The 24902-nt window shown below is 38.2% G+C and overlaps 1 protein-coding gene across 4 annotated transcripts in view; it reads left to right on the top strand.

Annotated features, from left to right (window-relative positions):
* The window catches only part of HERC2 (HECT and RLD domain containing E3 ubiquitin protein ligase 2), a 231499-nt gene that overhangs the window by 52271 nt on the left and 154326 nt on the right, over nt 1-24902 (top strand). For 3 of the 4 annotated variants that reach the window (XM_032636779.1, XM_032636778.1, XM_032636777.1), the window contains exons 15-19: nt 1443-1694; nt 5743-5936; nt 11254-11454; nt 15291-15519; nt 15625-15749. In XM_032636779.1, the coding sequence (XP_032492670.1) occupies nt 1443-1694; nt 5743-5936; nt 11254-11454; nt 15291-15519; nt 15625-15749 (1001 nt within the window). The remainder of the gene's footprint in view (nt 1-1442; nt 1695-5742; nt 5937-11253; nt 11455-15290; nt 15520-15624; nt 15750-24902) is intronic. The other variant, XM_032636780.1, reaches the window with a different exon arrangement.

Genomic DNA, 24902 nt, shown 5'->3' with positions numbered 1-24902 from the left:
CTGACCAGGGGTTGAACCTGGGTCTCCTGCAGTTGAAGCGCAGAGTCCTAACCACTGGACCGCCAGGGAAGTCCCTGGAGTCTTTAAGTGAGTGTGCACCTCAGTGTCTTCAGGAGAGGTAGAGAAGTTATGGGACTTGTAACTTCTGTTACCCAGGGCCAGAGAGCTACCATCCTTCCTGGTTGGGCATTTTACTTTTTAACAAAGAAATGAAAATAAATGGAATAATTGACGTTTTAAGTCGTTTCTGATTATTGTGATTATATTTCCTAATGTTCAGCCACCCTTGATTCCCTGTGGTAAATCCTGCTTAGTCTTTGTGTATTCACAGTATGATACTTGTTTTTAATTTCAGTTTTATATTTGTGTTCATTACTGTGATTGTACTCATTTGACACTTTTTGAGGATACATTTATCAAGTTTGATGTTGATTCCTCGCCCTCCCCCCCCACCCAGCACTGCACGGCTTGTGGAATTTTAGTTCCCCCACCAGGGATTGAACCCGGGCCCTCAGCAGTGAGAGGGTGGAGTCCTAACCACTGGACTGCCAGGAATTCCTGATGTTGATTTCTTTTTTTATAAATTTATTTTATTTATATTTATTTTTGGCTGCGTTGGGTCTTCGTTGCTGCGCACAGGCTCTCTCTAGTTGCGCCGTGTGGGCTTCTCATTGTGGTGGCTTCTCTTGTTGCGGAGCACAGGCTCTAGGCACGCGGGCTCAGTAGTTGTGCCTTGCGGGCTCTAGAGCGCAGGCTCAGTAGTTGTGGCACACGGGCTTAGTTGCTCCGCGGCATGTGGGATCTTCCCGGACCAGGGATCAAACCCTGTGTCCCCTGCATTGTGCCACCAGGGAAGCCCTTGATGTTGATTTTTTAAACTGTATTTGTCTTTCAGTATTGTGGGGGTCTGTCCTTCGAATCGTGGGGTCTGTCAGGATTAGCTGGGAGCCTCTCAGCCTTGCTCTCCCACAGAGAGCAACTTAATTTTATCCCCTTATGGAATATTTAATTAAATTACACTAACAACTGTTACTGGGAATAAATACAATCGTACATTTGGCTTGTGGTCAACACAACAAGAGTGGTGTGCAGTGGGCCATGGGCCCAGTTGCTGTGTTTTATGGAAGCAGTGGAGCTTTCGCTCTGTGTTTAGTAATTAGTGGAAGCAGTATCATTGAGCCCAAACTAGCAAGGGTTAGGATTTTATTATTCATTCAGTTAAAACAAGAAGAAAACTCAGCTTTCCATTTCTTAATTGCTTCTCTATCAACCTGAAGTAGAAACTAGATTTCATTTGGTCAGTAACCACCTGTGTAGTGTCAGCTATATACATTAGTGGTCTAGATTTTTGTGTGTTACTGGCTATATTGATAATTTGCAGACATTTAGAAGTTTTATTTAGGTGTACAGTTATTTTTACTCAAATAACTTGTATTTTTTAGGTCAGGTGTGGTCTTGGGGAGATGGTGACTATGGGAAATTGGGCAGAGGTGGTAGTGACGGCTGCAAAACACCAAAGCTGATTGAGAAGCTTCAAGACTTGGATGTTGTCAAAGTCCGATGTGGAAGTCAGTTTTCTGTTGCCTTGACAAAAGACGGCCAGGTTTATTCATGGGGGAAAGGTGACAACCAGAGACTTGGGCATGGAACAGAGGAACATGTTCGTTATCCCAAACTCTTGGAAGGATTGCAAGGTGAGTGCAAAATGTAAACTTTTAAAACCATTTGAGGCAGTTGTCTTTAGTAATCTTTTAAAGTTTGCAGGTATTTTTCTTTATCTGACATCTGTGAGTGACTCATCATTAGAAGCTTTTATCCACATTTTGATAGGTATAGATAATAAGTGGAAAGTGGTTTGTCTGTATTAAAAAGTGACCTAGAATTATTTTCATCAAATTTAATTTGAAACTTTTAAATTTTACCGGTGTTGGAGAGTTTTGTTTTGTTTTGTTTTGTTTTCATTGGAGAGTTCTTTTTTGTGGCAAGTACCCATTCATTACTCATTCAGCTGGCCTCAGTGAGATTAACTTCCGTTTGGTGAGGTCGTCTGCTTGCTATGGATATGCGTGGTGTTATGGGAGCAAAGAGGGAGATGGGGTTGGGTCAGCCTGGAGTGGTCTTGTTTGAACTTATCCTTGATGGATGAATCTTGTTTGGTTTCAAGGGTGTCCAGCATGCATTCTCAGCAGCTGGGAGGAATGGGAGCCAAGGCGTGTAGGTGTGCTTTACAGGTGCCTTCTGAAGTATGGGAGAGCTTGGTGATAAGTGTACCAGGTGGGGCCTGTAGTGCTTTATCTCTACACTACAGGGGGTGGGCAGGCTACTTTTTAATGGACCAGATTCTATGTGTAATTTTAGGTTTGAGGGCCTTGTGCTGTCTCTCCTAACTACTCAGTCCTGCTGTTGTGGCCCCAAAGCAGCCATAGACAATATGAAAACAAATGCGCCTGTGTTCCAATACACCTTTATTCACAGAAACGGGCCTTGGGCTGCATTTGACACAAGGGATGAAGTTTGTTGGATTGCTGCGCTGGATTCTCCTTTATGTTTTTGCTTTTTTGTCAGGGGAGTTTGGAAGTGAGCCTTTTAATTGGGACTTGTGGGTTCCTTTCCCCAGCATTTTTATTTTAAAGCATGTTAACACTTTGGTGATTAGAAGTTTTGTGTGCTCATCTGGTGTTTATTATTTTCTAAGCATCTGAGATAAGTTACAGAGTAATACAATTGGTTGTTTATTATGAAGATGTATTTGAATTTTATTTGCCTTCTTGTTTATATTCCTTTCATTTAGTGGAGGAAATCAACTTCCTCAGCAACGTTAATTAGATACAGAGATAGTGTACTGTGAGAGTATTTAAGTGACTGTTGATACATACAGTCATTTGGTAGTTTCTTAAAATAGGCTCTTCGGATAGAATTGTTTCTCTTACTGTAGTAGAGTTCTTTCAGCTGAATTATTTTTCATGTTGACATGTCTGAAAACACCCCTTGTGTTGGTCATGTTAGATTTACTAATAAGCAAAAATACAGTACTTTGCTAACACTATTTAAATAGAAAAAATATATTTTACACTTACATCATTTAACTTTGGAGAGAAATAGATTTTGTTTTAGAAAACTTTCTCACTGAAGAGTGTATTTTGACTTTCACCAAGATAGACCCAGCCTGGGCCATAAAACACGCCTTAACAAATTTAAAAGAAGAGAAGTCAAACAGTGTCTCCTCTTAGACCACAAAGGAAATGACTAGAAATCAATAACAGAAAATTAGCTGGAAAATCCCAAAATACATAGAGATAAAACAGTATACTTCCAAATAACACATAGGTCAAAGAAGAAATCACAAGAGAAACTTTAAAATATTTTGAACTAAATGAAAATGGAAATACAGCTTTTCAAGATTTGTGGGATGCAGTGAAAGCTTAGACAGAAATTTATAACATCGAATGTATATATTAGAAAAGAAGAAAGATCTAAAATCAGTAATCTTTCTGTACAGCAAAGGAAGCCATCAGAGAAATGAAAAGACAACATATGAAATGGGAGGAAATATTTGTAGGTCATATATTTGATAAGGAGTTAATATCCAAAATATATAAAGAACTCGTACAACTCAGCAGCAAAAAAACCCAAATGATCTGATTAAAAAATGGGCAGAGGATCTGAATAGTCATTTTTTCCAAAGAAGACATAACGATGGCCGACAGGTACATGAAAAGATGTTCAGCATCACTAATCATCAGTGAAATACATTTAAAAACAGTGAGATATCACCTCATACCTCTTAGAATGTCTGTTATCAAAAAGACAAGAAATAACAAGAGTTGGCAAGGATGTAGAGAAAAGGGAACTGTTGGTGCACTGTTGGTGGGACTGTAAATTGGTGGAGCCACTCTGGAAGACAGTATGGAGGTTCCTCAAAAAATAAAAATAGAAATACCATGTGATCCAGCCATTCCAATTCTGGGTGTCAAAAACACTAACTTGAAAAATTATCTGCATCCCCATGTTAATTGCAGCATTATTCACAATAGCTAAGACATGGATACAACCAAAGTGTCCATTGATGGATGGCATATAAAGAAAATGCATATGCACACACACAGACACACACACACTCAGACACTATGAAAGGCTGGTTCAATGTTAAAAAAAAAAATCAGTTAATGTAATCCATCAAATTGACAGATGAAAGAAGAAAAATCACATGATCATATCAATAGGTGCAGACAAAGCTTTTGACAAAATCCAGCACCCATTCATGATTAAAAAAAACTTTCAGTAAACTAGGAATAAAGGAGACTTCCTCAACTTGATAAAGACAATCTATAAAAATCCTACAGCTAATGTCATACTTAATGGTGAGAAACTCAAAGCCTTTCCACTAAGATCAGATACAAGGAAAGGATGTCCCGTCTCACCATTCCTTTTCAAAATTATACTGGAAGTTTTAGCTAATACAGTAAGACAAGAAAAGGAAATAAAAGCTATACAGATTGAGAAGGAAGAAATAAAACTGTCTTTGTTCACAAATGACATGATTGTTGATGTGGAAAATTTGAAAGAATTGACCCAAAAACCCTCCTGGAACTAACAAGGTTGCAAGATGGTTGCAAGATGGTTAATATGCCAAAGTTAATTGTTTTCTTATATACAAGCAGCAAAAAAATGGAATTGAAATTAAATACACAATACCATTTGTATTAGCATCCAAAGAATGAAATACATAGATATAAGTCTAACAAAATATGTGTGAGATCTATATGAGGAAAACTACAAAACTGATGAATGAAATCAAAGAACTTTGTAAATGGAAAGATATTCTATGTTCATTGATAGGAATACTGAATATTGCCAAGATGTCAGTTCTTTCCAACTTGATCAATAGATTCAATGCAATCCCAATCAAAATCCCAGCAATTTATTTTATGGATATCAAAAAACTGAGTCTAAAGTTTGTGTGGAGAGGTGAAAGACCCAGAATAGCCAACACAATATTAAAGGAGAAGAGTGAGTGGGAAGACTGATACTGCCCAACTTCAAGACTTAACTGTAAAGCTACAGTGATCAGGACAGTATGGTATTGGCTAAAGTATGAACTAATAGATCATTGGAACAGAAGAGAGAGCTCGGAAATAGATCCACATAAATGTACTTAACTGATCTTTGACCAGAGGAGCAAAGGCAATACAATGGAGCAAAGATCGTCATTTCAACAAATGATGTTGGAACAACTGGACAGCCATGTGTAAAAAAATTAATAATGGGAGGCTAAACATCTGTTGCGGTAGGGAGTATATGGGAAATCTCTGCCTTCTCCTCAGTTTTACTGTGAGCCTAAAACTGCTCTAAAAACACAAGAGTCTTTTTTATTAAAAAGAGTGCACTTTACATGGTTATACATTGGGACAGGAGAATATGATCTAGTAGTTAATTAAAAATACACTTGTCTTTTTCTGAATGAAAATCTGAATGGATGAGAAAAATGAACAGATCCTTTTCATACCCTAGAATTATTTTATTTGCAGGCTGTAGGTCTTAATAAGTTGTAGCTAGTTAAACAAAACAGGGGTTTTAGTAATGTACACAAGGCAGATGAATTGTGAATAATATTAAAGCAATGAATTATCCTTTAGAAGTTGACATTAAATGCCTTCTGACCTGAGTGGCCTAAAGTAAATATCTTTATTGCAACAGAAGTCATAGGCGTGAACCTGTATCTGCATCCCTCTTTCCTCCCAGGGAAGAAGGTGATTGATGTAGCTGCAGGCTCCACCCACTGCCTGGCCCTGACTGAGGACAGTGAGGTCCACAGCTGGGGGAGCAATGACCAGTGCCAGCACTTTGACACCTTGCGTGTGACCAAGCCAGAACCTGCTGCGCTGCCAGGACTGGATACCAAACACATAGTTGGGATTGCTTGCGGACCTGCCCAGGTACTGAGTAGATGGCTTGGTATTTTGTAGAATTTTGGTTTCCCAGTGTTCATTGCTAGTATGTAGAAGTACCATTGACTTGTGTGTTTAGTCCTTATATCCTGTAGTTGTACTAAACTCATTTATTAGTTCTAGGAGCTTCGCTGTGATTCCTTGCGGTTTTCTTCAGAAACAGTTCTGTTGTCTGTACATAGAGACAGTTTTATTTTACAATACGTATGCCTTTTCTTTCTTTTCCTTGCCTTATTGCACTGGCCAGGACTTCCAATATGATGTTGAGTAAGAGCAGGGAGGGGGTGCATCCTTGCCTTGTTCCTGATTGTAGGGGGAAGGCATTCAGTCTTTCACCATTAACTGTGATGTTAGCTGTATGTTTTTTTGTTTGTTTTTGGTAGATGCCTTATTAAGGACGTTTCCTTTAACTCCTACTTTTTTCAAGTTTTTCTTTTTTTAAAATCCTGAGTGATGTTAAACTTTGTCAGATGCTTTTTATTCTCACGTGACATGATCACGTTTTCCTTCTTTAGTCTGCTTATATAGAGGAATACATTGACTGATTTTCAAATATTGACCAAACCTTGTATTTTTGAGATAATCCCCACCTGGTCATGGTGTATTATTCTTTTTTTATATTGTGGGATTTGATTTGCTTAATACATTGTTGAGGATTTTTCTGTCAGGACTCTTCAGAGATACTAGTTTGTGGTTTTTTTAGTGCTTTCTTGTCTGACTTTTTATCCGGATAAAACTGGCCTCATAAAAAGTGTAGGCAAGTGTTCCATCCTCTTCTATTTTCTGGAATGAGTTGTGTAGAATTAGTGTCATTTCTTCTTTAAATGCTTTTCTATGAATCCATAGGAGCCTGGGGATTTCTTTCTCAAAAGATTTTTAACCACAAATTCAATTTCTTTAATATAGAATTATTTAGAGTGTTTCCTCTTGGGTGAGTGTTCCTGGTTTGTGGCACTCAAGGTATTGTTCAATTTCATCTAAGTTACCCAGTTTTTATGTATAAAGTTTTCCTTATTAGTGTTCCCTTATTGACCTTTTGAAGTCTTTGGGTCTGCAGTGATATCCCTTCTTTCATTCCTGATATGGGTAATTTGAGTCTTTTCTCTTTGCCAGTTTTGCTAGATGTTTATCCATTTTGTTGCTCTTTTCAAAGAACTAGCTTTTGGTTTCATTAATTTTCCCCTTGTTCTTTTGCTTTCAATTTCATTGGTTTCTCCTCTTGTCCCTTTTTTCATTCTTCAGCTTGCTTGGCATCACTTTACTGTTTTCTTAGTTTCTTTAGGAGGAAGCTTAGGTTGTTGACTTTAGACATTTCTTCTTTTGTAATAGATAAGTGCTTGATGCTATAAACTTTCCTCTAAGCAGTGCTTTAATTGCACCCACAAATCTTGATTATTTTCATTTTTGTTCAGTTCAAAATATTTTCTGATTTCCTTTGTGGATTGCTCTTTGACCTATGGATTAAGTGTGTTGTTTAGTTTCAAAGTGTTTGGAGATCATTCTGTTATCTTTTTGTTACTGGTTTCTAGTTTAATTCCATTGTGGTTAGAGAATAAACTCTATATGATTTCAATTCTTATAGATTTGAGGTTTGTTTTATATCTCAGAATGAGGTTTGTTTTATATCTCAGGCTGTGTTCTCTTAGTGAATGTTCTGCATATGTGCTTAAAAAGAGTATTTTGCTGTTGATATATTTTGCCATTATTGGGTGAAGTGTTCTATAAATGTCAATTAGATCTAGTTCATTGATGGTATTATTCAGTTTTTCTAGATCCTTGCTGATTTTCTGTTTGTTCTGTCTTCCTTTGGGGAGGGTGGTATTGGTATCTCCAAGAATAATTGTGGATTTGTCCATTTCTCTTTTTGGTTCTGTCAGTTTTTTTTTTTTTAATGCTTTTGATCATTAAAAAAATTAGGGTAAAACATACAGTGATGTTAAGTATATTCACAGCATTGTGTTACCATCACTACTATCCATCTGCAGAACCTTTTCATCATCTCAAACAGAAACTCTGTACCCATTAAACAGTAACTCTCCATTTCTCCTCCCCTAGCCCCTGGTGACCTGAAATTTACTTTCTGTCTCTATGAATTTGTCTATTCAAGGTATCTCATATAAGTGGAATCACATAATATTTGACCATTTGTGTCTGGCTTATTTCACTTAGCATAATATTTTCAACATTGATTCATGTTGTAGCATGTATCAGAATTTTTTTTTTAAGGCTTAATAATAAAAATATGTAACTCCCACATTTTGTTCACCCATTCCTCCTTCAGTGGACACATGGGTTGTTTATCTCTTGGCTATTGTGAATAATACAGCTATGAATATTAGTGTAGAAATATCTGTTTGAGTCCCTGCTTTCGGTTTTTTTCAGTATATATCTAGGATTGGAATTGCTGGATCATTATGATAACTCTGTTTAAATCTTTGTGGAACTGCCTTACTGTTTTTCCACAACAGCTGCATGATTTTTACATTCCCACCAGATACACACAAGGGTTTCAATTTTTCCACATCCTTGTGAACACTGGTTATTTTCCTTGTTTTTTTTTTAAGGCCATCCCAGTGGGTATGAAGTGGTATCACATTGTGGTTTTGATTTGCACTTCCCAAATGGGAAAGATGTTGAGTATCTATTCATGTGCTTGTATGTCTTTTTTGGAGAAATGTATTCAAGTTCTTTGCCCATTTTTGAATTAGATTTTTTTTTTTGAGTTGTAACAGTTCTTGTTATATTGTGGGTATTAATCCCTTATCAGGTATATGATTTACAACTGTTTTTTCCCCATTCTTTGGTTTTCTTTTTATTCTGTTCATAGTGTTCTTTTATGCACAAAAGTTTTAGTTTTTCTTCCGTTGTCTGTGCTTTTGGTGTCATATATATCTGAGAAATCCATGGTCATGTAGGTTTTCCAGTCTTTTTTTCTAATAGCTTCATAGTTTTAGGTCTAATATTTAGGTCTCTGATCCATTTTGACTTTATTGTGTAAGATAAGGATCAAATAGATTCTTTTGCAGTTTTCCCAGCACCGTTTATAGAAAACATTGTTCTTTCCCTATTGAATGGTCTTGGCACTTGTCGAAATCATTTGACCATATAGGCAAGGGTTTATTTATGGACTCTGTTCTATTCCGTTGGTCTGTAAGTGTGTCTTTATGCCAGACCCACACCGTTTTGATTACTGTAGCTTTGTAGTGAGTTTTGAATTAGGAATTGAGTCTTTTTTCCAACTTCGTTATCCCTTTTCAATATTCCTTTGGTTATTTGGGGTACCTTGAGATTCCACATGAATTTTAGGATAGGTTTATCCATTTTTGTCTAACGTATTTTGAAACTCTTTTGTTTGATGCATACGCATTTTGGATTGTTCAGTAGTCTTGGTGAATTGACCCTTTAATTGTTGTTCAGTGTCCCCACTTTATCCCTGCTTTGCCTTGCTCTGAAGTCTCTTGTCTGATTTTAATGTAGGTACTCCAGTTTTATTTTCATTTAATTAGTGTTTGAGTACTATAACTTTTCCATGTATTTGAAAAAAATTTAAGAAGTCTATATTTTAGTCCCTTTGCCTTTCCATTAAAATTTAGAATGATCTTGTCTACATTTGCAAAAATATCTTGCTTAGATTTTTGTAGGGATTGTGTTCAACCTGTTATCAGTTTGTGGAGAATTGACATCTTTGCTACATCGAGTCTTCTACTCTATTAAAATGTTATGTCTAAACATTTATTTGCATCTTCTTGATTTCATTTATCAGTGTTTTCAGCATACAAGTCCTGTCCATGTTTTGTTAAATTTATATCTTTAACTTTTAACCCACCTGTCTCATTATCTGTATAGTGAACTTCTTGGATGCTATGTATAGTTGCATTTTTTTTTTTATCATTGTCAATCTGTCTTTTAATTGGTGTATTTAGATCATTTACATTTACTGTAATTGACATGTATAGATAAAGGTCTTCCATTTTATTGTTTGGCTTTTGTCTGTTTTCTATTATTTGTTCCTCTATTTTGCTGCTTTTGTTTTTTTGGGGGGATAAATGAACATTTATTTTAGTATTTCGTTTACCTTTATTTATTTTGAATTTGACTATTTCTTTTTATAGGTTTTTATTTTTGTGGTTGCTCTAGGAATTACTGTATACTACATAACTCTTTGCAGGCTACTTAGAATCAGTATTTTACTACTTTAATTGGAATGTAGAAACCTGTTGTTTAATTTCTAAGTGCTTGGAGAGTTTTCCAGTTATATACATCTGATTTATTCTTATTGATCTCTAGTTTCTGTTCTTGGTTTTCAGCTTAATTTTATTATGTTATGAGATCATACTCTATATGATTTCAGTTCTTTTAAATAGTTAAAATTATTTTATGTCTTAAATATGGTTTATCATGGTGAATGTTCCTTGCATCCTTGAAAATTTTGTGCATTTTACTCTTTGGGTGAAGTGTTTTTATAAGTGTCATTTTTATCTCGTTCATTGATGGTTTTGTTCATTTCTTTTAAATCCTTACTAATTTTCTGTCTGCTTGTTCTGTCTGTTATTAGGAGGGTAGTTTTGATATCTTCAACTACATCTGTGGATTTATCTGTTACTCTTTCATTTCTCTCAGATTTTACTCTCATGTGTTTTATGGTTCTGTTGTTAGGGGCATATACATTTCATTATTGTTCTGTCTTCTTTGTGAATTGAGCCTTTTATCATTATATAATGTCCCTCTTTAGTCCTGGTAATTTCCTTCCTCTGAAGTCTACTTTGTCTGATGTTAATAAGCCACTTTCCATCCCTTTACTAAGCCAATTTTATCTTTATATTAAAGGTAGATTTCTTGTAGATACTGTATAGTTAGGTTCTGTTTTCCTACATCCTGATGATCTCTGTTTTTATGTTCAGACCCATTTAAATTTAATGTCTACCATTGTTTATTTGTTTTTTGTTTGCTCTCACCTTTTTGTTTCTTTATTGTTTCCTGACTTTTTTGGGGGTTAGTTGAATAGCTTTTAGTGTTTAATTTTAGCTTATTGAGTTGCTTAATTTTGATAGTGAAAAGATTTTTGAAAAACTTTTTACCTGTTTATTTGTGGCAAATGAGATGGGGTAGTGAAATGAGAGAAAATTGGAAACTGTTAGCATGTGAGTTAGATAACTGAAGGTGCTTGTGCATTTGGGACAATCAGAGGGATGAATGAGTAGTAACTTAGGGCACCTTCGTCATTCATAATGGTGAATCTCTCGTGTGGAACAGGCTGATCGGTGAATGTGTAGATTCATTTTAGGTTCTTGTGTTTCTTCCATAGAGTTTTGCTTGGTCATCTTGTTCTGAGTGGTCCATTGGCCTCCGTGTCCCTTTTGTGGTGGACATTTGCTCAATGACTTTTGAGCAGTTAGACCTCCTACTACGGCAAGTGAGTGAGGGGATGGATGGCACTGCTGACTGGCCCCCACCCCAAGAGAAAGAGTGTATGGCTGTGGCAACACTGAATCTTCTGCGACTCCAGGTATTTTCCTTTCCCTCATTTTGTAAGTGTCTTATGCGTTTGTAATGATGTTTATGCATATTAAAGGGTATGGGGTTTAGCCTGTTGAATAAACTGCTAATGAAAATTTTAAAGTGTTTTTAAGTCAGATTATGATGGAGTGTAATGTGTATGAGGCTTAAAAAATTCAGTCTAGTTATTTTGTGCTTACCCTGGAAGTCAGTCTCTGCATGCAGGTAAGAGCATATATGGACTGCGTTATTACTGCTAAATTCAGCTTGTTGGCATTCATCAGGGAGTCGGTCTTGAATTTCCTGTTGCTGTGTGTGGAGAGGTGACTGGGTGAGACGGTAGGTGACTGGGAGATCAGCTGGAGGTGGTCGCCAGCCCCTCCTCTGGACTGAGAGGGGAGCCCCATTCAGGAAGCTCTGCGTCCTCCATGGGTACCTCCGCTTCCTCAGGGGGAAGGTTAAGTTTAAATGTCAGAAGAAGAAAAGCTACAAAAATTTTTTTTCCAAATAGAACTGTAGCTAAAATCTTTGATCGTCATGTTTTTGTTTGTCATAAAACCCTGTGACTTAATGTTAAGAGAACAGTTTTTCTCACCAAAGTAATTTTCCCCCTTCATAATGTGAGGGTTGCTGTGTGACCCATCATGTACCCCTTCTGTTCCCTCCCCTTTTTTGTCTTGGCTTCCAGAAAGCACAGAACTGGATGTAATGTTTAGTTGCAAAATGGAATTAGCAGAAATTTGGAGAGTACCTCCCTTCGCCAGAAGTCTTCTGTAGGAACTCATTTAGCAGGGCATCTGTGGTGTAGTATCCTAGTCATGGATCCGCCCAGTTTTTTGTTGCTTCCCATGGTCTCCTAGTGACATTGCTGCTCTGGTCGGTGCTGTGGAGAAAGACCCTGTACATGTCCTAGGCTCTATTTCATTTGGTCCATATTTGCCTCATGCCATCTGTTTTTCCACTGCTTTGTTCTGTCTGTCGAGGTCTTTGTTTTAGTTGTGTCTTTTAAAAAATTGACTCATAAAGCTCAGTTCTTAAAAAGAATACAACTTGAGAGTCTTTATTCACTATGTGGATTTAATCTTTTACAGTTATTGTGATTACTAATGTATTTGAATTCAGTCTTGGAGTAAGTTTGTTCATCATTTTATTATCTTTGGAACAAATTTCTAAAAAATTTTTTTCCTTTCAAATCCCTTTAATTGTTCCTAAGTTTTGAAATTTTGATTTCTGGACATTAATCATGTTACAGAAAAATTAAATATTTGTTAATTCCACAGTGTTAAGTTAATCAGTACTTCTCTTCCTGAAAAATATAGGGGTTATAGGGTGCATTAAACCTAAACTCCCCTTTCTATCTTCAGTATTTGAATTGTTCAATAGTCTGTTGTTACATTGACTCCAAGGCACACTGTTTTTTTGTGTGTGCTGCTAAAAAGAAAAGCGCTCCAAATTGCAATGTGTAAGATACATTCTGATTTTAGAGTTAAGATGTGAAAGAAAATACCTCTTAGGATTGGTGAAATGTAGTAATTATTTTTAAACTTTCCTTCAATTATTATCATAATTATTTTTTAAGAGGACATACTCAGGCATATAGTCCTTTTTTTTTTTTTAAACCAATTTGTTTTGTCTTTGTTACTTACATCACCTCCCTCCTGGGTACCTCCTTCAGTAAATTTCTTCCTTAAGGTCTGTGAGTTACAACCTCTGAAAACTTGGGTCCCTTTAACACCTCTTAAGATAATTTAATGGGGCTTAGCTCTTTAGGTTATATGTAATTTTATAAGCACTTTGAAGAAAGCACTTTGAAGATGTTCTGCCGTCTTTTGACCTTTATTTTTGCCAATGAGAAATCTTTTTTTTTTTTTTTTTTTTTTTTGGGGTACGCGGGCCTCTCACTGTTGTGGCCTCTCCCGCTGCGGAGCACAGGCTGTGGACGCGCAGGCCCAGCGGCCATGGCTTACGGGCCCAGCCGCTCTGCGGCATGTGGGATCCTCCCGGACCGGGGCACGAACCCGTGTCCCCTGCATCGGCAGGCGGACTCTCAACCACTGTGCCACCAGGGAAGCCCGAGAAATCTTATATTAGTGCAGTTGTTGTTTCTTTGTAGCTAATTTGTCTTTCTCTTTGGTAGCCTTTTAGGTTTTTGTCTTTATTTTATATTTTAATACATTATATCTAGGTCAGGATTTATTCTTGTATATATAATTTGAGATTATGATTCTTGTTCAATCTGAGATTACTTACCTTTGTTAAGTTCTGAAAAGTCTTCACTATTTACCACTGGAATTGCTCTCTTCTTTTTTTCTACCTTTCCCCTTGGAAAAATCCTACTAAATGCATGTTGAACTTTCTCATTTTATTTTCCCAAGTATCACAACTTCTTTGATATTTTAAAATCTGTTTATCCTTTTTAATGCTCACTTTTTAATCTTTCTGTTCTGCTTTCTGGGTGGTTTACTCAGCACTCTTCTTTCAATTCACGAATCATTTAGCTGAATGTTCCATATTGTTGAATTGTCTGTTTATTTAAAAAATTTATGTGAGCACTGCTTTACACATATTGATTGAATCATCAAATCTCTTTACCAGCCCTCTGGGAGGTGGGACCCTCCATCTGTATTGAACAGCTGGGGAGGCACGAAGTTCAGGAATGTTGCCCAGGTTGGGTACCCAGTGCACAAAGGTTTAGGGCTGGAACCTGGGGCCCAGGCTCTTCACTCCTCTGCCTTGAGGTGTTTATTCCTGTAGCTGTTTTTTTCATTTTCAGAATTTATATTTTTGGTGTTTTCCAGGGCTTTCATTTGCTCATTATATTCTCGTCTTCTGGCTTCTGTTCCTTCCATGATCTCTAAGAACATTTACTTATTTTATGGATTCATTCCAGTTTTTTAAATTGCTAAAATCATGTTGGGACATGCGTTTTTAAATTGCTAAAATCATGTTGGGACATGCGTTTTGCCTCTTACCCTGTCTGTGACACTTCTTTGTGGTGACCTAAAGAAGTCATGGCTTGTCCTTTTTGACTATGAGGCCACCCTTAGGGGAGGGTTTGTGGAGTGTCCCTTTGCCCTTGGCTGTGGAGATGTCCTCAGAGGGCAGTTTTGTACTTGTGTCTGTGAGGTTCCATTGAGTTCCTTGGGCTCTTGATGAGTTTTGGTGTTCAGTTCTTGACGTGTGATATCCATATCTAGATGATTGGTATAAATTTGATTTCACATCTGCTCACAGGGCAGGCCAGGTCTCTGATTCACTGTGGGGTCTCTTTGTGCCCAAAGCCTTGTGTGGGTAGTATGTTGCCCTCAGGCCCTGGCTGGCTGACAGGAAGCTCAGGTTCAGTGGGCTGTCCTGAGCATTTTGTGTCTCAGAAGGCTTTGATCTGCTCTCTGAGCCCAGAACCCCTTGGCTGCTGCTGTGTGTGTCTGTGTGTCTCAAGAGCTAAACCAGAACTTTCCCTTGTATACTTTTCCTTGTATACCCTCAGCTTGGCTGTCTACTCTTTTAATAGTTTTTAGTTATATTCACTATTTCTGTGTTTGGTCCGGGTGCTTGGGGGTGGGGTGGAGGTTGCTGTTTCCACAGGGTTCAACCTCTTTGTTGGTCTTTTCCACATACATACTCAGAGTTGGGTTTAAAAAATTCCTTTTATAGAATACCTTACCATGGATTCTCAACTACTATAGGTGAAAAATTTTTAGTATGATTAAAAAAAATACCTATACTGGAAGTTTTACCTTTATTATTTGAGTAAAACTCAATTTGAGGTATTATTCCATCTTTAATAAGATTTGGAAAGCATTTGTTTTTAGGGCTTCTAAGTGAAAATTGTTTTTCTCCTTTCAGTTGCATGCTGCCATCAGTCACCAGGTTGACCCAGAATTCCTTGGTTTAGGTCTGGGCAGCGTCCTCCTCAACAGCCTGAAGCAGACGGTGGTGGCCCTGGCCAGCAGTGCGGGCGTGTTGAGTACTGTGCAGGCGGCCGCCCAGGCTGTGTTGCAGAGCGGGTGGTCAGTGCTGCTGCCAACTGCTGAGGAGAGGGCCCGGGCACTCTCTGCTCTCCTGCCCTGTGCAGGTGGGCTGGGGCTAGGAGCAGGGGTCGGGTGGGGTTGGCCCTGGAGGGGGTGCCAGAGGGGATGGTGCTTGCCTCACGTTGGGAAAAACACTTTACCTTTTCCAGTTTCAGGCAATGAAGTTAACATAAGTCCAGGTCGTCGATTTATGATTGATCTACTTGTGGGCAGCTTGATGGCTGATGGAGGCTTAGAATCAGCCTTAAATGCAGCCATTACTGCAGAAATCCAGGTATGGTCCTAGGAGTGTGTGTGTGTGTGTGTGTGTGCGTGTGTGTGTATGTGTGTGTGTGCACTCATGGAGGTGATTTTATTCCCCAGTGAGCTGAGACTGACACTTTGCCAGAATTATTTAAAAAAACCCTTGAAACACAAAGCTTTTAGTAACATCCAAATATTTCTGTAATTAAAATTTTTTACTAGTTTAATAAAATATTGAGTTATTATTAAGTATGATAAAATGTACCCATTTGAAATGTCTATTTAAATGAATTTGACAGGTACCCCAATCATAATATAAATCACTTCCATCACCCTGGAAAGTGCCTTTGTGCCCCTTTGTGTTTGAAGTTAGGACACTTTCTTGTCTCCCCCAGATGATGTTAATTTTGCCAGTTTTGATTGTCACATAAATGGAATCATACAGTATATACTCATTTGTGTCAGCTTTATGTTGCCTTGATAATGATTTTCAGATTCACCTGTGTTGAATGTAGTGTTATGTTGTTTTTTTGCTTTTTTTTTTTTTTTTTACTAAGGAACTATTTATTTCTTTTCGTATTATTATTTTTTTAAATTGGGATATAGTTGTTTTACAATGTTGTGTTAGTTTCTACTGTACAGCAAAGTGGAGTTCCCTGTGATATACAGCAGGTTCTCATTAGTTATCTATTTTATGCATATTAGTGTATGTACGTCAACCCCAATCTCCCAATTCATCCCACCACCACCACCCGCCCCCCCCCCCCCGCCTTCCCCCCTTGGTGCCCGTACGTTTGTTCTCTACATCTGTGTCTCTATTTCTGCCTTGCAAACCAGTTCATCTGTACTATTTTTCTAGATTCCACATATATGTGTTAATATACGATATTTGTTTTTCTCTTTCTGACTTACTTCACTCTGTATGACAGTCTCTAGGTCCATCCATGTCTCTACAAATGACCCAATTTCGTTCCTTTTTATGGCTGAGTAACATTCCGTTGTGTATATGTACCACATCTTCTTTATCCATTTGTCTGTCGATGGACACTTAGGTTGCTTCCATGACCTGGCTATTGTAAATAGTGCTGTAATGAACATTGGGGTGCATGTGTCTTTCTGAATTATGGTTTCCTCAAGGTATATGCCCAGTAGTGGGATTGCTGGGTCATATGGTAGTTCTATTTTTCGTTTTTTAAGGAACCTCCATACTGCTCTCCATAGTGGCTGTATCAATTTACATTCCCACCAACAGTGCAAGAGGGTACCCTTTTCTCCACACCCTCTCCAGCATTTATTGTTTGTGGATTTTCTGATGAGGCCCATTCTAACTGGTGTGAGGTGATACCTCATTGCAGTTTTGATTTGCATTTCTCTAATAATTAGTGATGTGGAGCAGCTTTTCATGTGCTTCTTGGCCATCTGTATGTCTTCTTTGGAGAAATGTCTATTTAGGTCTTCTGCCCATTTTTGGATTGGGTTGTTTGTTTTTTTGTTATTGAGCTGCATGAGCTGTTTGTATATTTTGGAGATTAATCCTTTGTCAGTTGATTTGTTTGCAAATATTTTCTCCCATTCCGAGGGTTGTCTTTCATCTCGTTTATAGTTTCCTTTGCTGTGCAAAAACTTTTAAGTTTCATTAGGTCCCATTTGTTTACTTTTTTTTTTTTTTTTTGTGGTACGCGGGCCTCTCACCGCTGTGGCCTCTCCCATTGCGGAGCACAGCCTCCAGACACACAGGCCCAGCGGCCATGGCTCACGGGGCCAGCCGCTCTGTGGCCCATGGGATCCTCCCGGACTGGGGCACGAACCTGCGCCCCCTGCAGCGGCAGGCAGACTGTCAACCACTGCGCCACCAGGGAAGCCCCCATTTGTTTACTTTTGTTTTAATTTCATTACTCTAGGAGGTGGGTCAAAAATGATCTTGCTGTGTTTATGTCAAAGAGTGTTCTTCCTATGTTTTCCTCTAAGAGTTTTATAGTGTCTGGTCTCACATTTAGGTCTTTAATCCATTTTGAGTTTATTTTTGTGTATGGTGGTAGGGAGTGTTCTAATTTCATTCTTTTACATGTAGCTGTCCAGTTTTCCCAGCACCACTTATTGAAGAGACTGTCTTTTCTCCATTTTATATTCTTGCCTCCTTTGTCGTAGCTTAGTTGACCATAGGTGTGTGGGTTTATCTCGGGGCTTTCTCTCCTGTTCCGTTGATCTCTATTTCTGTTTTTGTGCCAGTACCATATGGTCTTGATTACTGTAGCTTTATAATATAGTCTTACAGTCAGGGAGTCTGATTCCTCCAGCTCCATATTTTTTTTTTCTCAAGATTGCTTTGGCTAGTCAGGGTCTTTTGTGTCTCAATACAAATTTTAAGATACTTTGTTCTAGTTCTGTAAAAAACGCCACTGGTAATTTGATAGGGATTGCATTGAATCTGTAGATCGCTTTGGGTAGTATAGTCATGTTCACAATATTGATTCTTCCAATCCAAGAACATGGTGTATCTCACCATCTGTTTGTGTCATCTTTGATTTCTTTCATCAGTGTCTCACAGTTTTCTGAGTACAGGTCTTTTACCTCCTTAGGTAAGTTTATTCCTAGGTATTTTATTGTTTTTGTTGCTCTGGTGAATGGGATTGTTTCCTTAATTTGTCTTTCTGATCTTTCGTTGTTAAGTGTATAGGAATGCAAGAGAATGCAAGACTTCCAAAACTATGTTGAATAATGTGAGAGTAGATATCCTTGTCTTATTCCTGATCTTAGAGGAAATGGTTTCAGTTTTTCACCGTTGAAAATGATGTTTGCTGTGGGTTTGTCGTATATGGACTTACACGTATTATGTTGAAGTAGGTTCCCTCTATGCCCAGTTTCTGGAGGGTTTTTATCATAAACGGGTGTTGAATTTTGTCAAAAGCTTTTTCTGCATCTTTTGAGATGATCGTATGGTTTTTATTCTTCAATTTGTTAATATGGTTTGTCACATTGATTGATTTGTGTATATTGAAGAATGCTTGCATCCCTTGGATAAATCCCACTTGATGATGGTGTATGATCCTTTTTTTTTTTTTTTTGCGGTACGCGAGCCTCTCACTGTTGTGGTCTCTCCCGTTGTAGAGCACAGGCTCCGGACGCACAGGCTCAGCGGCCATGGCACACAGGCCTAGCCACTCCGTGGCATGTGGGATCTTCCCGGACTGGGGCACGAACCCGTGTCCCCTGCATTGGCAGGTGGACTCTCAACCACTGCGCCACCAGGGAAGCCCTGTATTATCCTTTTAATGTCTTGTTGGATTCTGTTTGCTAGTATTTTGTTGCAGATTTTCACATTCATATTCACCAGTGATAGTGGTCTGTAATTTTCTTTTTTTGTCGTATCTTTGTCTGGTTTTGGTATCAGGGTGATGGTGGCCTTGTAGAATGTGTTTGGGAGTGTTCCTTCCTCTGCAATTTTTTGGAAGAGTTTGATGAGAAGGATGGGTGTTAGCTCTTCTCTAAATGTTTGATAGAATTCACCTGTGAAGCCATCTGGTCCTGGACTTACGTTTGTTGGAAGATTTTTAATCACAGTTTCAATTTCATTACTTGTGATTGGTCTGTTCATATTTTCTATTTCTTCCTGGTTCAGTCTTGGAATGTTATACTTTTCTAAGAATTTGTCCGTTTCTTCGAGGTTGTTCATTTTATTGGCATATAGTTGCTTGTCGTAGTCTCTTATGATGCTTTGTATTGCTGTGGTGGCTGTTGTAACTTCTCCTTTTTCATTTCTAATTTTATTGATTTGAGTCCTCTCTCTCTTTTTCTTGGTGAGTCTGGCTAAAGGTTTATCAATTTTTTTATCTTCTCAAAGAACCACCTTTTAGTTTTATTGATCTTTGCTGTTGTTTTCTTTATTTCTATTTATTTCTGCTCTGATCTTCATGATTTCTTTTCTTCTGCTAACTTTGGGTTTTGTTCTTCTTTCTCTAGTTCCTTTAGGTGTAAGGTTAGATTGTTTATTTGAGATTTTTCTTGTTTCTTGAGGTAGGATTGTATTGCTATAAACTTCCCTCTTAGAAATGCTTTTGCTGCATTCCATAGCCTTTGGACCGTCATGTTTTCATTGTCATTTGTCTCTAGGTATTTTTTTATTTCCTCTTTGACTTCTTCAGTTATCTCTTGGTTATTTTACTAAATAACCATATTGCATATTGTTTAGCCTCCATGTGTTTGTGTTTTTTACATTTTTTCCCCTGTAATTTATTTCTAATCTCATAGTGTTGTGGTTGGAAAAGATGCTTAATATGATTTAAATTTTCTTAAATTTACTGAGGCTTGATTTGTGACCCAAGATGTGATCTGTCCTGGAGAATGTTCCATGTGCACTTGAGAAGAAAGTGTAATCTGCTGTTTTCGGATGGAATGTCCCATAAATATCAATTAAATCTATCTGGTCTATTGTGTCATTTAAAGCTTGTGTTTCCTTATTAATTTTCTGTCCGGATGATCTGCCCATTGGTGTAAGTGAGGTGTTAGAGTCCCCCACTATTATTGTGTTACTGTCGATTTCCTCTTACAGCTGTTAGTATTTGCCTTATGTGTTGAGGTGCTTCTATGTTGGGTGCATATATATTTATAATTGTTACATTTTCTTCTTAGATTGATCCCTTGATCATTATGTAGTATCCTTCCTTGTCTCTTGTAACATTCTTTATTTTAAAGTCTATTTTATCTGATATGAGTATTGCTACTCCAGCTTTCTTTTGGTTTCCATTTGCATGGCATATCTTTTCCCATCCCCTCACTTTCAGTCTCTATGTGTCCCTAGGTCTGAAGTGGGTGTCTTGTAGACAGCATATATATGGGTCTTGTTTTCATATCCATTCAGCCGGTCTGTGTCTTTTGGTTGGAGCACTTAATCCATTCACATTTAAGGCAGTTATCGATATGTATGTTTGTATTACCATTTTCTTAATTGTTTTGGGTTTGTTTTTGTAGGTCCTTTTCTTCTCTTGTGTTTCCCACTTAGAGAAGTTCTTTAGAATTTGTTTTAGAGCTCGTTTGGTGGTGCTGAATTCTCTTAGCTTTTGCTTGTCTGCAAAGCTTTTGATTTCTCTGTTGAATCTGAGTGAGATCCTTGTTGGGTAGAGTAGTCTTGGTTGTAGGTTCTTCCCTTTCATCACTTTAAATATATCTTCCACTCCCTCTGGCTTGCAGAGTTTCTGCTTAGAAACCAGCTGTTAACCTTATGGGAGTTCCCTTGTATATTATTTGTTGTTTTTCCGTTGTTGCTTTTAATAATTTTTCTCTGTCTTTTTAAAATAATTTATTTATTTATTTTTGGCTGCGTTGGGTCTTCATTGCTGTGCGCAGGCTTTCTCTAGTTGCGGCAAGGGGGGTTACTATTTATTGCGGTGCGCAGGCTTCTCATTGCGGTGGCTTCTCTTGTTGTGGATCACGGGCTCTAGGTGTTCAGGCTTCAAGAGTTGTGGCTTGTGGGCTCGGTAGTTGTGGCTTGCCAGCTCCAGAGCACAGGCTCAGTAGTTGTGGCGCATGGGCTTAGTTGCTCCGTGGCATGTGGGATCTTCCCAGCCCAGGGATCAAACCCGTGTCCCTTGAATCTGCAGGCGGATTCTTAACCACTGCACCACCAGGGAAGTCCCCTCTTTGTCTTTAATTTTTGTGAATTTGATTCTTACGTGTCTTGGTATGTTTCTTCTTGGGTTTTTCCTACCTGGGACTCTCTGCGCTCCCTGGACGTGGGTGGCTATTTCCTATTCCATGTTTGGGAAGTTTTCGACTGTAATCTCTTAAGATATTTTCTCCAGCCCTTTCTCTTTCTCTTCTCCTTCCGGGAGCCCTGTAATGCGAATGTTGGTGTGTTTAATGTTGTCCCAGAGATCTCTTAGGTTGTCTTCATTCCTTTTCATTCTTTTTTCTTTATTCTGTTCCATGACAATGATTTCCACCATTCTGTCTTCCAGGTCACTTATCCATTCTTCTGCCTCAGTTATTCTGCTTTGAGTGCTTTTAGTGTATTTTTCATGTCAGTTATTGTATTGTTCATCTCTGTTTGTTCTTTAATTCTTCTAGGTCTTTGTTAAACATTTCTTGCATCTTCTCGCTAGTTGCCTCCATTCTTTTTCCGAGGTCCAGGATCATCTTCACTCTCATTATTCTGAATTTTTTTTCTGGAAGATTGCCTAGCTCCACTTCATTTAGTTGGTTTTCTGGGGTTTTGTCTTGTTACTTCTTCTGGGACATAGTCCTCTGCCTTTTCATTTCATCTGTCTTTCTGTGATTGTGGTTTTTGTTCTGCAGGCTGCAGGATTGTAGTTCTCCTTGCTTCTGCTGCCTGCTGTCTGGTCGATGAGGCTATCTAAGAGGCTTCTGTAGTGTCACTTTGTTTTTGCTGTTGAGGAGTGCCCCATTGTGTGATTATGGCACTGTTGGTGTATCCCTTCTCGTGTTGATAGACATTCCATGATTTTTGAGTCTCTACAGCTGCTCTTATCATGCTGTGTAAAAGTCCTTTAGTGAACACGTGTTTTTCCTTTTGGGTAAATAGTTTGAATTAGAATTTGCAGGGTTCTAGGGTGGGTGTGTGTTTACAGTTTCCCAAGGTGGTTGTGCCATTTACATCTGAACCAGTGTGTATGAGAGTTCTAGCCATTTCTTGACCTCATCAACATGAGGCGTGTCAGTCTTTTTAAAAGCTTTAGCTATTCTGCGGGTAGGGTGGGGTGTTAATTTGTATGTGCTTATTGGCCATTCATAGCTTCTTTTGTTGCTTTCATTGTCATAATAGTTTTCAATTTAAAAACTTACACTGATAAAATTGGATGAAGTGAGTGTATTAAAAATGTTTTTGAAAATATACCTACTTGATTAAATTGAAAAAAATTAGAGTAAATCATAAATGTAATGATTTTAGTTGCAAGTATCATTCTTTGTGTACCTTGTTATTTTCCAGATACTATGCTGTGTACTTTCCTTTCATTTTTTTTTAACCTTGTGAGCCATGTTGATGTTGACAAAAAATTAATCAGTCGATCTAAGAAAGAGATACAAAATTTTATTCAAGCCAAATTGAGGATTATAACCCAGGAACAGAATCTCAGAAAGCTCTGAGAATTACTGCGTTCGTTACAGGTCAAGGCTCAGTTATGTAAGTTTTTTGAGACAGAGGGCTGTACGTTAAATGATGTATTATTGACAGTTTACACAATCCAGATCTAAGCATCATCATGGCCTCTTTTTTTTTTTTTAAGACTTTATTTATTTTTGGCTGTGTTGGGTCTTCGTTGCTTCGTGTGGGCTTTCTCTAGTTGTGAGCAGTGGCTACTCTTCGTTGCAGTGTGCGGGCTTCTCATTGCCGTGGCTTCTCATTGTGGAGCATGGGCTCTAGGAGTACGGGCTTCAGTAGTTGTGGCTCGCAGGCTCTAAGAGCTCAGGCTCGGTAGTTGTGGCCACACGGGTTTAGTTGCTCCGTGGCATGTGGGATCTTCCCAGACCAGGGCTCAAACCCGTGTCTCCCGCATTGGCAGGCGGATTCTCAACCACTGCGCCACCAGGGAAGCCCCATCATGGCCTCTTACAAGAGGAAGAAGGAGGGTTTTCTTTGAGGGTGTTGTCTTGTTGATGCTAGGAGAATGTTGCTGTTTACGGTTGAGCAGGTATTTTTGCTGATAGGGAAGGCTGATCGATGCATAATGCAGGTAAACAATGTACAGTAGGGGGCAGAGAGGAGGCCAAAGGACAGAGAAAGTTTTTCTATGTGTAAATTTTTCTTTTCTTGCCAGGAAATGTGAATTGTTTTTCACATTGAGTGGAAAAAATTGTCTTAAAATTCCATTTTATAAGCGTGGACATAGATACCACAGAAGTTTAGTGATTTGCTAAGGTGTCATGACTAGTGAATGACAGGTTTGCTGACTCCAAACCTCTTCCTTTTCTTCCTGTGCTCCGTGTGGCTCAGTGTAATAGTTCACCTGACGGGAGCAATGACAGCGACCAGGCAGAGGCAGTTCACATGTGGGCCAGATCTAAGCAGTATTTTTATTTTTTATATTTATTTTTATTACTTTAAAACATTTTTTGGCTGCACCGTGCAGCATGCGGGACCTTAGTTCCCCAACCAGGGATCCTTCCCACGCCCCCCTGCAGTGGAAGCGTGGAGTCTTAGCACGCTGGACTGCCAGGGAAGTCCCCCCAAGCAGTATTTTTAGAACCTGTTAATTTAGTTAGCATATGTTTATTCTTTGCATCCTGCTGGAGAGTGGTACCTTGAGAGGGGGAGGTGGGCTATAGAGTATGCAGATTGTGATCCCTATGACAATAATTAAGATGTCTGAAAAAATAGCCAAAAAGGCCATTTGTTTTAAAACAAAAATGTTTTGAAGCTACAGAAAGGCGTAAACAGAAAAACCCTCATCATTTAGGAATAACCATTGTTAATGTTTTTCATGTATGGTCTTCCAGGCTTTCAAAAATGCAAATGTTTACTAACAATACTAATTATGATGCCAGAACTGGTCTCAGTGGTTTGTATCTTTTCCACTCATAAGGTTGCCATGACTTCTGTGTTGAATATTCTGCGATGCCCATTTGTTCTGTTGCTTTGGGGAAGTCTGTCATATGGAAAGGGAATCACTTTTTTTTTTTTTAAACAATTTCCTATTGTTGACCATTTAGGTTTTAGATAGTTTTACTATTATAAATAATTTTTAATTACATTCTTGAAGATTATAAGTCATTGGGTATAAGAATGGTTATTAGGAATAAGTTCTAGAAATGAAGTTGGGTCAAAAGCACGCACATTTTCAAGCTGTCTGGTCTGTGTCCTTCTTATTCTGAAGAGTAGGTGGCACAGTTCCAGTCCAGCCCCTTAGACATGGTCCTTGTCCCCACACCCCTCAGAATGGGGAAGACTTTGTGTTTAGACTTGTTCTGGCTTTTGCCATTAAAAAATAAAGCCCAGTAGGAAAGAACTTGCGTGCTTTTTCACAGTAAATTTGATTACTAGAACAATGCTTAGTGTATAATAGGTCCTCAGGAATATTGGTTGCATTTGACTGGCAAAAGATACATCCTTTAAAAGTTTTTTAAAATAATAACATTATTGAGATCTAATTCATCTACTGTAAAATTCAGTCTCTTAAAGTGTATGATTTAGTGATTTTTTTTTTTTTTGTATATTCACAGAGTTGTGCAA

The sequence above is a fragment of the Phocoena sinus genome, chromosome 7, assembly GCF_008692025.1.
Source record: "Phocoena sinus isolate mPhoSin1 chromosome 7, mPhoSin1.pri, whole genome shotgun sequence".
NCBI classification, from domain to species: domain Eukaryota; kingdom Metazoa; phylum Chordata; class Mammalia; order Artiodactyla; family Phocoenidae; genus Phocoena; species Phocoena sinus.
The sequence above is the reverse complement of the archived record's forward strand: the minus strand, read 5'-3'. Positions and strand labels throughout refer to the sequence as shown.